At 40.7% G+C, this 14089-nt stretch overlaps 1 protein-coding gene across 2 annotated transcripts in view; it reads left to right on the top strand.

The window, feature by feature from the left end:
- GLT1D1 (glycosyltransferase 1 domain containing 1) overlaps nt 1-7024 on the top strand; it is a 42503-nt gene extending 35479 nt beyond the window's left edge. For both annotated transcript variants that reach the window (XM_010720050.3, XM_010720049.3), the window contains one exon: nt 5306-7024. In XM_010720050.3, the coding sequence (XP_010718352.1) occupies nt 5306-5452 (147 nt within the window). In that variant the 3' untranslated portion in view covers nt 5453-7024. The remainder of the gene's footprint in view (nt 1-5305) is intronic.
- Nucleotides 7025-14089: the final 7065 nt, after the last annotated feature.

The raw sequence follows: 14089 nt of genomic DNA, 5'->3' as shown, positions 1-14089 counted from the left end.
AAAAAAAAAAAAAAGTTCTTGAAGTAGAGCTTTTGTCATCTCAGGAGGGTGCCAAATCTCAACTTCGTAATACTCAAATTCCTAGACTATTTCATTCTTCTGTCCTTCTGTCTCTGTCCACTATTTCCTGCAAATTAAAGTGTGTATTTCATCTCGCACAGAGACAGGCCTTTACAGAGACTGCCATGTCTGTTTTGTCACACAGCCTTGTCCTTTAGTCACTGGATGAAAGGTTGATCTAAAGGAACACACTACTAACTGTCCAAATCTATGCTCAGCAAAGTCAAACAAAAGAAGGTAAAATGCTGCTCTGCACACAAAACCCACTCGTCTGCTTTAGCCCAAAGCTAAAACAGACCTCAATCCAGAAACAAACAAACAAAAAACACAATTATCTACTCCAAGTGGTTAGTAGGTGTGAATGGCTGCAGTCCTTCACACCGTGATTGAATTGCAGTGTGTTACACTTCAAAGACAGTGGTTTAAATGGATTGGGGGGAGATTAGCATGGTGTCCAGGTGGCTGGGAAAGTCTGTCCCTGTCTTGAAGAACCTGGGCCACCAATGATTTAAGAAAAAGGTTCTTCAGTGCTTAAGTTCAGCAGGTTCTATTTTGTTGTGATGTATGTATAGGTCAGGAGTATAAAACATTGTTTAATTTCAAGTTGTTACTGATCTGGGTAGGAGAGGCTTCACAATGTGGTTAGTTTAAAAGTCACTGTCTCTGGTCTATGGACTGCTCTATCCACTGAAAGCTAAATTAGAGGGATAGAAACTGACCCTTATATAGTGGACATCATTTTAAGTTGTGATCGCTGTTGGTATTCTTCATTTATTCTTGAAAGAAGTGAACTTTTATGGCTTATAGGCAAGTAAAATTTTGGGCTGAATTGTAGTCACCATTAACTATTTGCATATATGATGAGGCTTCACATCTGAAAATAAAGCCTTGCCAATCACTGAAGATAATATGGAGATGGAAATAGCAGTTAAACTAAAGGTGAAAGCTATGAAACATTTTGTCCTTGATACTACATCATCTGCACACCTTACTTTTAAATCATGGCTTGATCCAGCCATTACTTGAATTTGCAAGTTTATGGAATATTTGACACTGAGTTAATGGGATCTGAAAGAAAAAATGATAAGGAAGAGAGAATAGCCAGCTTCTTTGGGGCAATAAATAATGCAAAACCACATTAAATGGGAAGACACGAAGAATTATTCTGCATCCTAAGGTTCAAAATTATACGTCCAGCATCTGTGAAAGCTTACCAAAGGAGCCAAATAAACAGAAGTAGGTAAACAAACTTCAAAGCCAGAAAGAGAAGAGCCAAGCACTAACTGAGTTTGAATGCATGCAGGACCTGGAAGGATTACTGTTAGCAGAGAAAACTTTTGAAGTTGTGAGAGGGAAATACAGCTCAGCTGGCTACTGGCAGCAACACACTGAGTGCACATGGCTTTCCTCTGCCAAACGTGGGTCAGTGCCATTCCTACCAGGACATCGAGCCAGAACACAGCTGAAGTTTTTAAGCCCTTTGAACCTTGGTACTGAATAGTTTAATTTGTGATTGCGTGCAGTGCCAGCAATTACTGCTTATGCTCCCCCAGCAATACTGACCTGTTGCTCTATGAAGTACACAGACATGCCAGGTAACTTCTCAGCTTTGCCTGCCATAAGGTAAAGCTGTCACTATTCTGAGTTTACATACAGCTGGCATTTGCCTTCCCTGGGGTGATTCTCTGATGTTTAAGAATCATGTTCTTTTATCTGCTGAAGCTGATACGAAATGGTTTAATTGCAGACTTACTTTCATTCTATAAATAATAAATAAACCATGCATTTTACTTTCATCACTGTAGCATCAATATGATTCCTGGGGTAATTGAAAGAATATTCATTCTCTTTTCTCAGTTTATTTTCTAGCTTTGTTTTCTAGATAGATACTGGTATTTCTGGGCTTCTACAAAAAAAAAAAAAAAATACTCACACAGAACTTTGTTTAGGTAATGCATAAGTCGGTATTGTCTTTAAAAATGATTGGTCAGTTTACCAGAAGAAAAACATAACATGAATGTTACTGTTGAAAAATGCCTGTGAAGCATTACTCATAAAAAGACTGTAGCACAGTGAAAAGCAAAGCAGCAAGGTCACAGGCTGCAGCAACTGAGGATCTGCTCAGATGCAACAGCTAAATGCACAGAAATAAAATTAAACAAACAAACAAATCTGCTTACCTTCAGAAGGCCTTAGGAATGCAAGGATCTCCACTGAGATACCCATACCTGCACTGCCAACCCTTAAATGAGGTCTGGGAAGGGGTGGATCCTGGCTCTACTCCTTCCAATCACACAGGTGCATTGCATTGCATACACCTGAGCTCCCTTGGGTTGGCCCTGCCTTCCCACCAGCTGCTCCATCGCTGCTTCAGGTCGTGACAGCATTTCCATAACACAGCACATGTAATATTACTTCTGGATATACATAAGATGATCTTCCCCCTGTTTTGTTTAGGGCTAACTGCTGAGGTTCAAATTTACACTGTGTTCTCCTGTGATGTCTACAGTAATTTTACTCCTATATGCAAACAAAACGCTTACTAGATATCTTGTTATCCCTCAAGCATTAAGTTAGCATGTGTATCACCTCTCATGGTGGATTTAGAAGTGCGTATCATCACATTTGATGATGGAAAAGTAACGTGAATTTTGCTCCTCCTTCAGCAAATGTGAAATGTACTCCACATCTACAATAAAATAATAGTGCACAAATATTCATGTGAATATCAATTGCACAAATACAGCATAACTGCTGATTAAGGCATGGTACCATGCCTTAAATAGTTCACACATCATAGGCTTCGATTTTCCAGTTAAGGAAAGCATGACACCTGAAAAATGAAGTTAATGCTGACCAGAGCTCAGTAGCCAAAACTGAAAACAAGCTAAGCCAGATGCTTCAGGAATATGAGACAAAACCTAGATAAGTCATAGCAAATCTTCCCATTGGCTCTCAGTCAGAGAGTGCCTAGATGATGGTCGCATTTGATTAGCAGAAGTAGGGATAAAGCTGAGAAATCCTCGTTCCCAGCCTCCCAGTATTTTTCCATTTGTGGTTATCTCTATTGCAGCTCCTCAGTTTTCATGCTTTGGAGTCAGTTTGTCATTTTTCTTGAAATTATCACCAGCACTTAGTATTGTAACTGTGAATAAGGATCTCATTTCTTCTATCATTTACATGTTTCCAAGTTTTTGTCCTCTATAGCCACATTTTAAAAGAATGCTAATAGGACTACCTGTCAAGAAATATTACATTACTGCTTCTGTTCTTAGGTAATTTACATAAATTATTTTTAAACATTACTTTAAATAAAATCCTCCACAGGAGCATAAAATTAAAGTTGGAATGTAGTTCAGTGTGAAGAGTATTTATTACCATGATTATACAGGCAATTGGATGAAACCAGCATAAGTCACGTAAGACTTTCCCACCTTCCCTGTTCTGTATTCTTGGCAGATATGGAGGAAGGAAAAGTACAAATCTCCAGAGTCTTGAGTCCTTGGCTGTATCTGCAGTGTCAGATAGACGTGGCCTCAGGTTACTCACTAGACCAGACCTACTTATCAGAAAACAGCTGAGTGCATGGTAGTTGTGGATGGAAAGCAGGCTGGATGCAGTATGCGTGTGGCCCTCAGGGCTATTCTAGAGGCAATGGTTGGGAAGGCAGCAGAGAGAGCCTGAAGTTTGGCTGGAGTCCTGCAAATGCAGAGAGGAGAGCATGTGCTGTGCTGGGCACAGGTGAAGTGTGTGTGGGGAGAAATGTGCTGAGAGCTCTGGGCAGGGAGAGTGGGTTTTCCATTAGCCATGCAAGCTGAAAAGCATCTGTGCAAAGATTACAGCCTGATTTTTTTCTGTTAAATTTGAGGTTATTGTTAAAATTCATATGTGAAAGTAATCTGTCTAGTATCTACAGTTAGTTACACATCTTTCCAACAGAACTGACCTGTGCACCTCTTGTTTACATTTCATGTCAGAGTTGCATATATTGATAGTTTGTCTTGTCAGTGAAAATCAGGGCAGTGATTATAACACGTTTGATGTGATTTCATGTACCACTGTCTCCCATGGGTCCCACTATAGTTATGTATTATGCATAGCCATAACTTGCATTACAACAGCAGCATCGATTCTGTGGTAGCCAAATATTTTATATCTAGATATTTGCTTATATACATTGGGCACCTAGGTTTTCAAGTACAGTTTACTAGTTCACCTAGTGTAGATATAAATGCTGGTCTTATTTGTGATATTTCCTCTCACTGCTAACAGTTAGTATGAACAATGTATCTCCTTCTCCCGTCCCTTCTTGTTCCCCTTGTCCTTATACACTTATCTGCACTACCAATTATGTACCAATGTAGGATCTTAATTTTCCATTGGCACAATAGCTATCTTCATTTCTGAGCTGAACCAAGACAATATTCTGCAAAGATCAGAGCCCATTCGTAATCAAGCTGAAGTATCAGAAGTTGTCTCTCGATAGAATGTTAGAGCAGCTGCTCAGGATAGATTCGTTCAGACCTCAAATCTTTCACACACCTGAAGCTCACAAATTCTCTTCCCTAGAAGTAAATTAGAGTGGCAGATGAGCAGAAAAAGGAATTGTTATAATCTGCCAGTTCTAGTATTTTGCCAAATGTAGGAAATTTGTATATAGCTTTTTTTGTAGAGCATGTTGAGCTTACACTGGATTTACAACTGTCCATCTGCAACAGTTGGGTAAGAGCTTGTTGCCACATGCCTGCTCTTATCTTAATACTGTGACAGTCTTTATATAGTGAGTTTTCCAATCTCACTACAAAATTAACTAATGATGTTACAATAGCAATGAAGTTTAAGTATAGCTGGGCCAAAATCGGATACACTGATGCCAGCTGTGCTCCAGGTAAGGGAGCAGGTGAATTTTTAATTAATTTATAGCTGGCCTGGCTTCATAACACTTGCGTAGGCAAATGCTTTTTGTGGCATTAAATTTTGCTGTATGTGTATTTGTCTTAACACTCCTGGGACTTGTCTTTGATTTTAAACGACTTGGTGGGCTGAATAAAAGATATAATTATTTATTAATCATTGTTTATAAATAAACTATGATATTTCACCTTGAAAAAAAATGACTTTAAACAGCTTCCAATATTGGCACACAGATGAAGAGTTTTAGTAGTCAAGATACAGGCACAAGTTATTTCAGTATCGTAAGAACTTCAAGGAACTTTTAATTTATTATTTTCTTTACCTTTTTTAGGAGTTTGTTGCGCTGTCCAAGAGTTTGATGAATGACCCCATTATGGAAAGAGAAATTGTAACAAGGGCCAAAGACTACGTGAAGAAATATCACTCATGGGAATGTGAGAGAAAAGCCTATCAGAATCTTGTCCTGAGACTCCAATGAACTGCCAGACCCGGCAGTCTGTGTAGAGCACTTTAATGATGGAAATGTACTTAGATCTGGGTTTCTCTGGGTTTCTTTTTGGAAGAGATAGTAAGACATGCATTATTATTCTATTCAAATGCAGCAACATCACAGGAGTTGCCTGCTATTTCAAACTATCAAATTTATCTAATTCAGCACACTGTCTCTAGTGTACCAATTCATCACAGACCAGTATCAGTTTGTAAGATCACATAGGAGAAATATATTCCTTGAACAGACACATATTTTTTGTGTAAAGTCCTCAGAAGAAGATGATTTCTTGTATACAGTGCAGCACTTCACCACCAAGAGCTTATGTCAAATGTTGTGATCATGTTGCATCCTAACAAAATGAAGTATAGAATCATAGAAGCATAGAACAGCTTGGGTTGGAAGGGAACATAAAGACCATCGAGTTCCAACCCCCTGCTGTGGGTAAGATTGCCAACGACCAGATGAGGCTTTCAGGTCCCCATCCAACCTGGTCCTGGACACAACCAGGGATGGGACATCCCCAGCTTCTCTGGTCAGCCTGCACCAGTTCACCGATCTCCTCATAAGAAATCTCCACCTAATATCTAATCTAAATCTGTCTTTTAGTTTAAAGTCATTCCTCCAGAAGCAGTTTTTCTTTCCACTTATACCAATCTGAATATGTTTGGGTACGTGTGACGTGCACATTCAAGTACATAAAGCCATGATTAAATATACAGAGTACAAAATTATTAAGATGAAAGCTTTCTTCAGACTAAAAGACAGATGTATCTATTGATATATACATCGATAAACAAAGTGTTGATGCTTAGGGAAAACAAAAAATATAGGAAATACTTTTTACTGCCCTAAAGGTACCTGGATTCCTTTCAGTTAAGCTGGTACGGCTGAACAGTCACATGCTTGCATTTTCTCTTGAGTCCTGATTGTAATCATGGAGGTTGGCACAGCATCCAATGGCCATACATGGTTTCTCATTGCAGAATTGCATGGTACTGCCCTTGGCAGCAAGATGTGCTTGCAGGCAGAGATGCTTTATTACATAAACTACCTCTTAATTTGCCAGTTACTTTGGTACCTTGGTTATTTACCTATTTGCTAAAAGATTTACGAGAGCTATAAAAAGGATTGAAGGGGGAAAAAAAGTATTTTACAATTTACTATGTATTTTGGAACTGTTCATTCTCATTTGTGGTTCTCAGGATATATTTTAACGTACTGCAGTAGGCTATTTTAAAAGGAGACTTATCTGTACTTGAAGTCCATGCTAATCATTTTTGCTAGCACAGTGATTATGGACATATCTTTGATTCCATAACTTGTCATCAAAGAACTTGTATTTATAGAAGAAAGAGTGTCATACTTTCAGTTCTTACTGAAAAACTGTATGCTTTGTATAGATGTGATCCCGTCCCCATGACTATGAGTTTTCTACTGATTTGAATGGCTATTCTGTCTGACTTTTCTTTGTAATAATGGAGTTCTGTCTTTTAAGCTTTCCTCTGTATTTTGGATGTTTTGCAACCACTGGGAGAGTAAACAAAAAAGGAATTTGAATGCTGTGTGTTGACTTCTCTAAAACATATCCCCCTTTCGCTTGTAATGCACTCAGCATTGCCTTTGATAACGTGGGACATCACAATCCCCAGGGGCAAAAGCAGCCTAATCTCAAATCAGAGAATAGCTACACACCCTTTTAAGCACATTTCTCTGAAATCTTTATTGTGCCCTTTGACATACTGGGATGTGAGCGCGCCTGCACTAATTCTCAGCTTAGAATGCATCTACCACTGAACAGCTTCTCATTCTGCCTCTGCATCTTTCTTTGGACATCTCTGTTAGCAGGATTAGCAGGGCCTCTTGTAGTATTGCAGTCTGTCTTTTAGGCACAGCAAGCTCTGTGTTAAGGGAGGAACCCCTCTGCCACTGATTTCAGCATGATGAATGTGGTAGGGGATGCTGATAGACAATAGCAATAAATGGCCTTTTTTTTATCTAACTGAGCATACTGCAGGCTGTGCTGGTCCTCTTAAGACACCTCACATCTCTTCTGCCCATGTGTCTCTGATACTCCACTTATTTGGCATTAATCCATTGGCCTGCCCCACTCCTGTGGCATCTATCATCTCCTGAGAAATACAGATTATTAACAAATAAACAAATACGTAATGTGCGATAGAAATTAGCTATACTTCAAAGCATTGAGCTAATGGTAATAAATGATTGGAAACAGTCACAATTAGAAAGCTTTTCCCAAAGTGTAGAATGTTTATCAGCAAGCTTCAAGGAACTAAATAGATTGAACTGGAATTTGTGTTATTTCCAGCAAAACAAAACATGTGCAAGTGAGAAATTCTGCTATACCCTCAGAATGTAATTAACATATGATTTTTCAGGCTGTATTTAATCTATAAATATGAAAAGTGCATCTGGGAAACAGCGTGCTCATTTGCATGTGATAACCATACCAGAAGCACAAACAAACCCTCTGCAATATATGCATTTAAAAAAAAAAAAAGGAAGAAAACCAAAATAGTGGTGAGCTCAGCCCTCAGGACTGCTTTACAGCCATCAGACAAAGCAGCGCTCATCAATCAAGGGCACTCAGCTTTGATATCATTTATCACATGGGCTTGTGTTCTGCAACATGAAGCCTGTCTAGTGAGGCTAAAAGGTTGGGGCAACAACTGCTAGGGAATTTCATCACAATAAATTATCGTTGAATTTATGTTTTAAATTTCATCCAGTCTTATATTCCAGGCCCATAAATATTCAGCGAATCTTGTAAGTCCTTGTAAAGAAAATATTAGACCCTGTGCAGGCAATTTTAGGTATAATTATCTTCCATATGACTTCACTCAAGCGATTTTACATTTCTGAATAATCCTTTTGTTGTCCTGCAGCCCTAATTGCAGTATTTATCTTCCCCTTTTGAAGCCCCATTTCTTATCCACATGGCTTTTCAAGCAAGGCACACCTCGCTGGGGTACAGACACAGAGCCAAAATAGCACAGGTCCTGTTTACAGGGAAAACCTGCATTGTGCATTTAGCCCTATGGCTAATTCTGCGTTTCAGGACCTTGAAATGTACTGTTAATTAATCCAATTACATGCGTTTTATTTTGCAATTCATTTTGTCATTGAGTCCCCAGGAACGGGATGAAAGCTGTGGACCTGTACAATGGGTACTACTGTGCCATTTCTTGGCAAGATTACTCCAGGAGTGGAGACAATTTGGTACTGTGTGGCAAAGCCCAGTTAGAGCCTGCATTTTGTGAAATGAGAGCTTCCCAAATTAACATTTCATTGTAATGAGTCCTAGAGCACACCGGTTTGAGCTTTTAAACTTCATTGCTGCATTCTATTTTATCCTCAGCCAGGATAGGCCCAAAGAGTGATGTTTGATGTTTCCAAGTTGACTTTTTTCTGCTTTCAAGCAGAAAGTTGCCATTGGATTAACCCAGCCAGGATAATGCAGTTCCCAGCTCTGCTGTGGTGGCTCTGCTGTTCCCCCTCCTGCCCCGCTCTGACTCTCACTGAAGCAAATGAAGCAAAGGGAACTTTCTCTTTCTTCCCACAGCAAACAGAATTTGTCAGCTCTTATCCTTTGCCAACGTTGCAATCAACAGCTGGCTCTGAGCGCCGGCCTCTGGAAAACAGATCGTACTGATCTGAACTCTTATCTTAGCGGTTAGCAGAGCGCCGTGGAGGTGGGCTGTACCACCTGGCTGGGGGGAAGTGGGGAAAGGCTTGTGATACAGATCTCTAAAATGTTAAAGATAACAAGTCAAGCTCCTCTTTGGCCTCATTACAGCTCATTTTAGTAGTCATGAATAAGACAAAAAGCAGCACTCCCAAGGAGCCGGAGTATGAATATGGCTATGAGGTTATTAGCAAATTATTTTAATAGTTTGGTAAGGTCTGTATCTGAGGGGGCTTGGTTCCAATAATAATTAAAATAACACAGCATTTGGAGTGTTAACCTTTGAAATTAACAGTGTTACAAGTGTTATCAGGAATGCCAGAGTTTGTAGGAGCCCTTCATGTTCAGCCAGGATCTGCTCGGTAGCTTGGCTGAGTCAATAGATTAATTCAGAGCCCTCAGGGATGCCGCCCTCGATCTCATGCTGACCACCACTGTTTAAAGTCCTGACAGCAGCCTCAGAGCTCCAAATTAGCCAGAGGTCATTACTTGGTGATCTCAGGGAAATCAGTTTTGATATTAACCTACTTGACATATCAGGACTTAAAAAGGCAACCATCAAAAGAAAATGCTAAATTGTACATTGGGAGATTTAAAAGTGTTTGTACTCCTTCTGCAAATATAATTTACAATCAGCATAGTCTGAATATTAAGCGATCCAAACATCTGTAAGGTCTGCCTTCGTGTTTAATGAATACATCAGCACTTTGTTCTTCTTTTATGACACATATTCTCCTGTCTATTGGGCTCATAACCTGCTCAGTCCCTTTCTCCCCTCAGTCTTTTTAATCTGTTGGTCAAAAACTATTCCACATGAAATTAAAGCCTTTGTCAAAGGCCTGTCAGCAGAGATGGGTGCTTCCATGTGGAAATCAATCATTTAATGGCTCAGTGGGATCTGAGCATTTTTTTTTCATTAAGTTGTCCAAAGTAATTTCATCACTCCAGAATGTATTTCCTTTCAGCCCTCCTCTGTGTGGTTGGTCCAAGCCCAGTTGCTTTAATGTTTGAAACCAGAATCCCATGGAGCAGCAGCCCCTGCAGCCCAGTCCGCGAGCACTTGGAATTTCCATGCACACACCCCAGTGTTTCCCTGTGCCATACTGAATGCTGCCTGACATACACCAACTGAAAGCCTCCATCCTCCAAACATTGAATTGCATTCAGAATTTGAGAGCAAAGGTTCTACCGTAGACAACCCTGCAACTTATACCCACCAATATAAGAACAAACTGTAAGACAAAAAACAAGGCATATAGATATATTTGAACAATCTACAAATTTTCTATAAAGGTGAGTAATTTTTACGTGCAATTGAAGTTTCTTTAAATGAACCCTGTTTTCATCGAGGAACGATTCCATCCATTTAGATGTCACTCCATAGGACATAGGAATGACAACTAATTTTAGGTATTAAATATTGAGGATACTTGAGATCTCTCATCCTTTATAAAAATGTAGGACAGCATTTGTTTTGTCCCGTCCAGGAAATTCATGTCCCCTAAAGCACTCCCATTAAGCTAATTTAAAACATTTGTTTAAAATCAAGCAGCACATTCCAATAAGAACAGCAGAGAACATCTGGCTGCTGAGAAATCGCAGTAGTGAACATCTGACCTGAATCAGCATTTGTAACCTTCACAGCCCCTTTAGCCCTTCCTACTGCTCCAGGAGCAGCTCTGTCACACCTTCCATGGTATTTTAGCACGCTTCTTACCTTGCAATTTCCATTCTTGTGTACTTCAGCACAAATCTTAGACATAAGCCCAGTCATAACTATAACCTTGCTAGATAGAGATCTCTTCTTTCATTTGTCTGATTCAATCATCTTGCATCAAGCACTGAAGGCACTGAAACGAAATGCCCCTGTGCTGCTTCAGAAATTAATCCCTGCCGTGGAAAAGTTGCTCTGTTATTTTAGTAGCTTTAATGAAGTGAAATGAGTTACGGAATCTTTAATTTAACTTGAGTAATATATCAAAAGCTTATATGCTCAGAGCACGGCCTTTGCCATCCATTACAGGCTCCTAGCTTCTTACTCTGCAGTTGTTTTTCCTTTAAAAATATATTCAAGTAAGAAATAACCTGGAATCACATCCACTGCAGTGCACTCCTGAGCCACAGAGATGGCTGCTGCTCTGGAGGAGGGAGGGCTGTGGGCTGGTGCTGGGCTGCAGCACAACTGATGGGTACCAGCAGCAATAATTGTTGGCTCTACAACGCCTATCTGCCCACCTGGCAATATCCAGCAGTATCTTCAAGAGGAAGGTAAGGATGTGAAAGGAACACGTTAATGAAGTAGTAATGCTCTCAGGTATTGGAACACAATATTAGCACTTGGGTCCCTATTTAGAAGCTCCAGGAGTCAGACTGTGTGACACCACTGTGGCTCAGACCTCTCACTCCTCAAACATCAGCAGCTGCAGGGTTATAAGGCGTGATCTGACGTGAACAAAGGCATTAAAGGCTGTCTGACACTTTGTAATGTGGTTATAAATAAGTTTGTTTGGGCTAAATATTAGTGACATAAAGCTATTTACAAACTACTCTAAAGGTCAAGAAAGAGTTGCCTCCTTTTCTATATGGAAACATGGCAAAGAAAGAGGCAAAGGGAACATTTAATAACCGCTTTCTGAAATGGGAAAATATTAGTATTACATGTTCTGAATACTCATCACGTTTTAATGCCATTTCACTCTCTTTTTGACCTCAGCGTGACCTTAGTAATGATTCTATTCTGAACAGTTTTAATGTCTTCCACAAAGGCTGTGGCTCATTGTGGTTTTTGTAGCTGCTTTTTCTCAGTGATTGCACCTTTTATTGTTGTAGCCTTGGGAGATGCTCCTGGCTGTCCCTGGGGCATTATGCATCTAGTTACCTAGTGCATCTCCCATCCTTTTTAGTTACTTTTCTGCAACTTAATGAGATCATTTTTCTATCCCTTCCATTCTTAAAACATGTGGTGTCTCTGCACATCATTTGTTTGAATAAAACATCAGAAAGTGTTTAAGCTTGCACACGGGGAAGTCTCCCAGACATCACTGTTAAGGTAACATTGTTCCACACTGACACCACTTCTTCCCTTTCATTTCAGAGCTTGCCAAGCTCAGATTTTGCCGACAGGCAGATGCTTGGCAGGAGCAGCCACCTCACCCAGCTCTGCTGCAGGATGCACTGCCATGGGAGCCAAGGGTGCTGCTGGGAGGTGGGAGCTGCAGACATTTTCCAGGGATGTACAGAAAAAACCATAAATGAAATGGGAAGCTCAGTCAAGGCCTCAACCCTTTTTTCTGCTAAGCAGGGCAAGGTTAGAGGGCTTATCAATTATGCCTTTCAAGAAGTCTGCATTTGTTTTGATGATGAGGAAAAGAGCATTCCTTCTGTAGCCGCCTTCTGCCACCCTCTTCTTTGGCAGGTGAGACTGCAAATCAAGGGCTTTCACTTGTCTCTCTTTTCTTTTCTTTAAAGGAATGGTGCCTTTTAGACTCCTCTGTGAGGCTGGGATCTCTTGATGACCAATGTCTGCCCATGCCTCTACAGGTCACTGCAAGAGCTCCCACCTACTGACGTAGCACTCACTCAAGTTTTGCCAGTGCAATGCAATGCTCTTCCAAATGCCACATCAGGGGACAACAGAGCAGGCTGGGGGCTGAACTGCTGAGTGGAAGGGAACATATCATGCAGCAGCAATTCACTGGACTTGAATAAATCCTCTGATCCTGGGCTGTGCTCAGTCTGCATCTAATTGAGCTGCAGCACCATGATTGCTGAGGCTGAATGCAAATGCACGTTCATAAGGACCAGGCTGAGACCAGCTGCTTTCATCCCATTGAAACAAGATTCAGCATACAGGATCTCAGCTTCACCAGGCTTTGCATGGAAGGTGCAGTTTAAGAGAATCAGTCTGTGTTCTCACTACACCCTTACCTCATGCTGCTAACAGCTGTAAAGTTAAAGCCCATTTCCAATGAGGAAAAATTGATTGTCAGGTCTGGTGCTTAAGCAGTCATTAATTCTTGTGCATAGCTCCTATTTTTGTGTTTTGCTTAAAGTCTCAGCCCCAGACAGTTGATTGAACCAGTATATTAGAAGTGTAACAGAGATGGGCTCTGCTGGCATCTGCAGAGTTGATGGGCAGCTCAAGGGAAAATGGGAAGGTTTCAGAAGAGGCCAAATTCCTGCCTATGACCTTTTCAGGCAAAGAAGGGAAGCAGTGGTATGCCTGAGCCACTATCACAAGAACAGGCTGCAATGGGCACACACAGCATCACAGCTAGAGAGAGTGAGCAGAGTTCTTGTCCTACTTGTAGAGACATAAATGGAGGCAATCGTGGGTCTATGGAAGAGAAATGAATCCTCAGCATGGAGACAAATAGTCAGGAGCCAATTTCCTCTAAACTGCTTTATGGTTGGCAAGATTAATCTCACTTCCATGTGAGTGTCTCATAAATACAGCAAAGTGTTTGTTCGGATTTCCGTAATGGTCAGTAGAGAGGTCTGGGCCTCATCAAGAGGACAGTTCATCAACCTGACCTCAGGTGAGGAGGAGTCACTGAGGAATGGCATTTGTCTCCATAGGAGGGAGAGACCCTTCGACATGCACAGCTGAGTGAGATAAATTCTACCCTAAATTCAGGTACCAATTCTGATAAGGAGGACAAGAAAACTGCTGCACATATGGTGTGTGCAGGGTTACTGGCACGTGCACATCATCACAATATCAGTCATCCTTGATTTCAGAAGAAGATTGCTGTGGTTTAACTGCTACCCACAGGTGATAGTGCAATTACTTAACGGAGGTTCAGTGTTGATCAAGAGATGAAGTGTGTTGTAAAACTGGCTGCAGGTATCACTTGCTGCTGACTGGCAGCTGTGTAATCCAGGGATACAGCAAAGCAAAACAGAAGAGCAGGCAACGA

This window comes from Meleagris gallopavo, chromosome 17 (genome assembly GCF_000146605.3).
Source record: "Meleagris gallopavo isolate NT-WF06-2002-E0010 breed Aviagen turkey brand Nicholas breeding stock chromosome 17, Turkey_5.1, whole genome shotgun sequence".
Classification (NCBI taxonomy): domain Eukaryota; kingdom Metazoa; phylum Chordata; class Aves; order Galliformes; family Phasianidae; genus Meleagris; species Meleagris gallopavo.
Note: the sequence above shows the minus strand (reverse complement) of the source record. Positions and strands in the feature narration are given on the sequence as shown.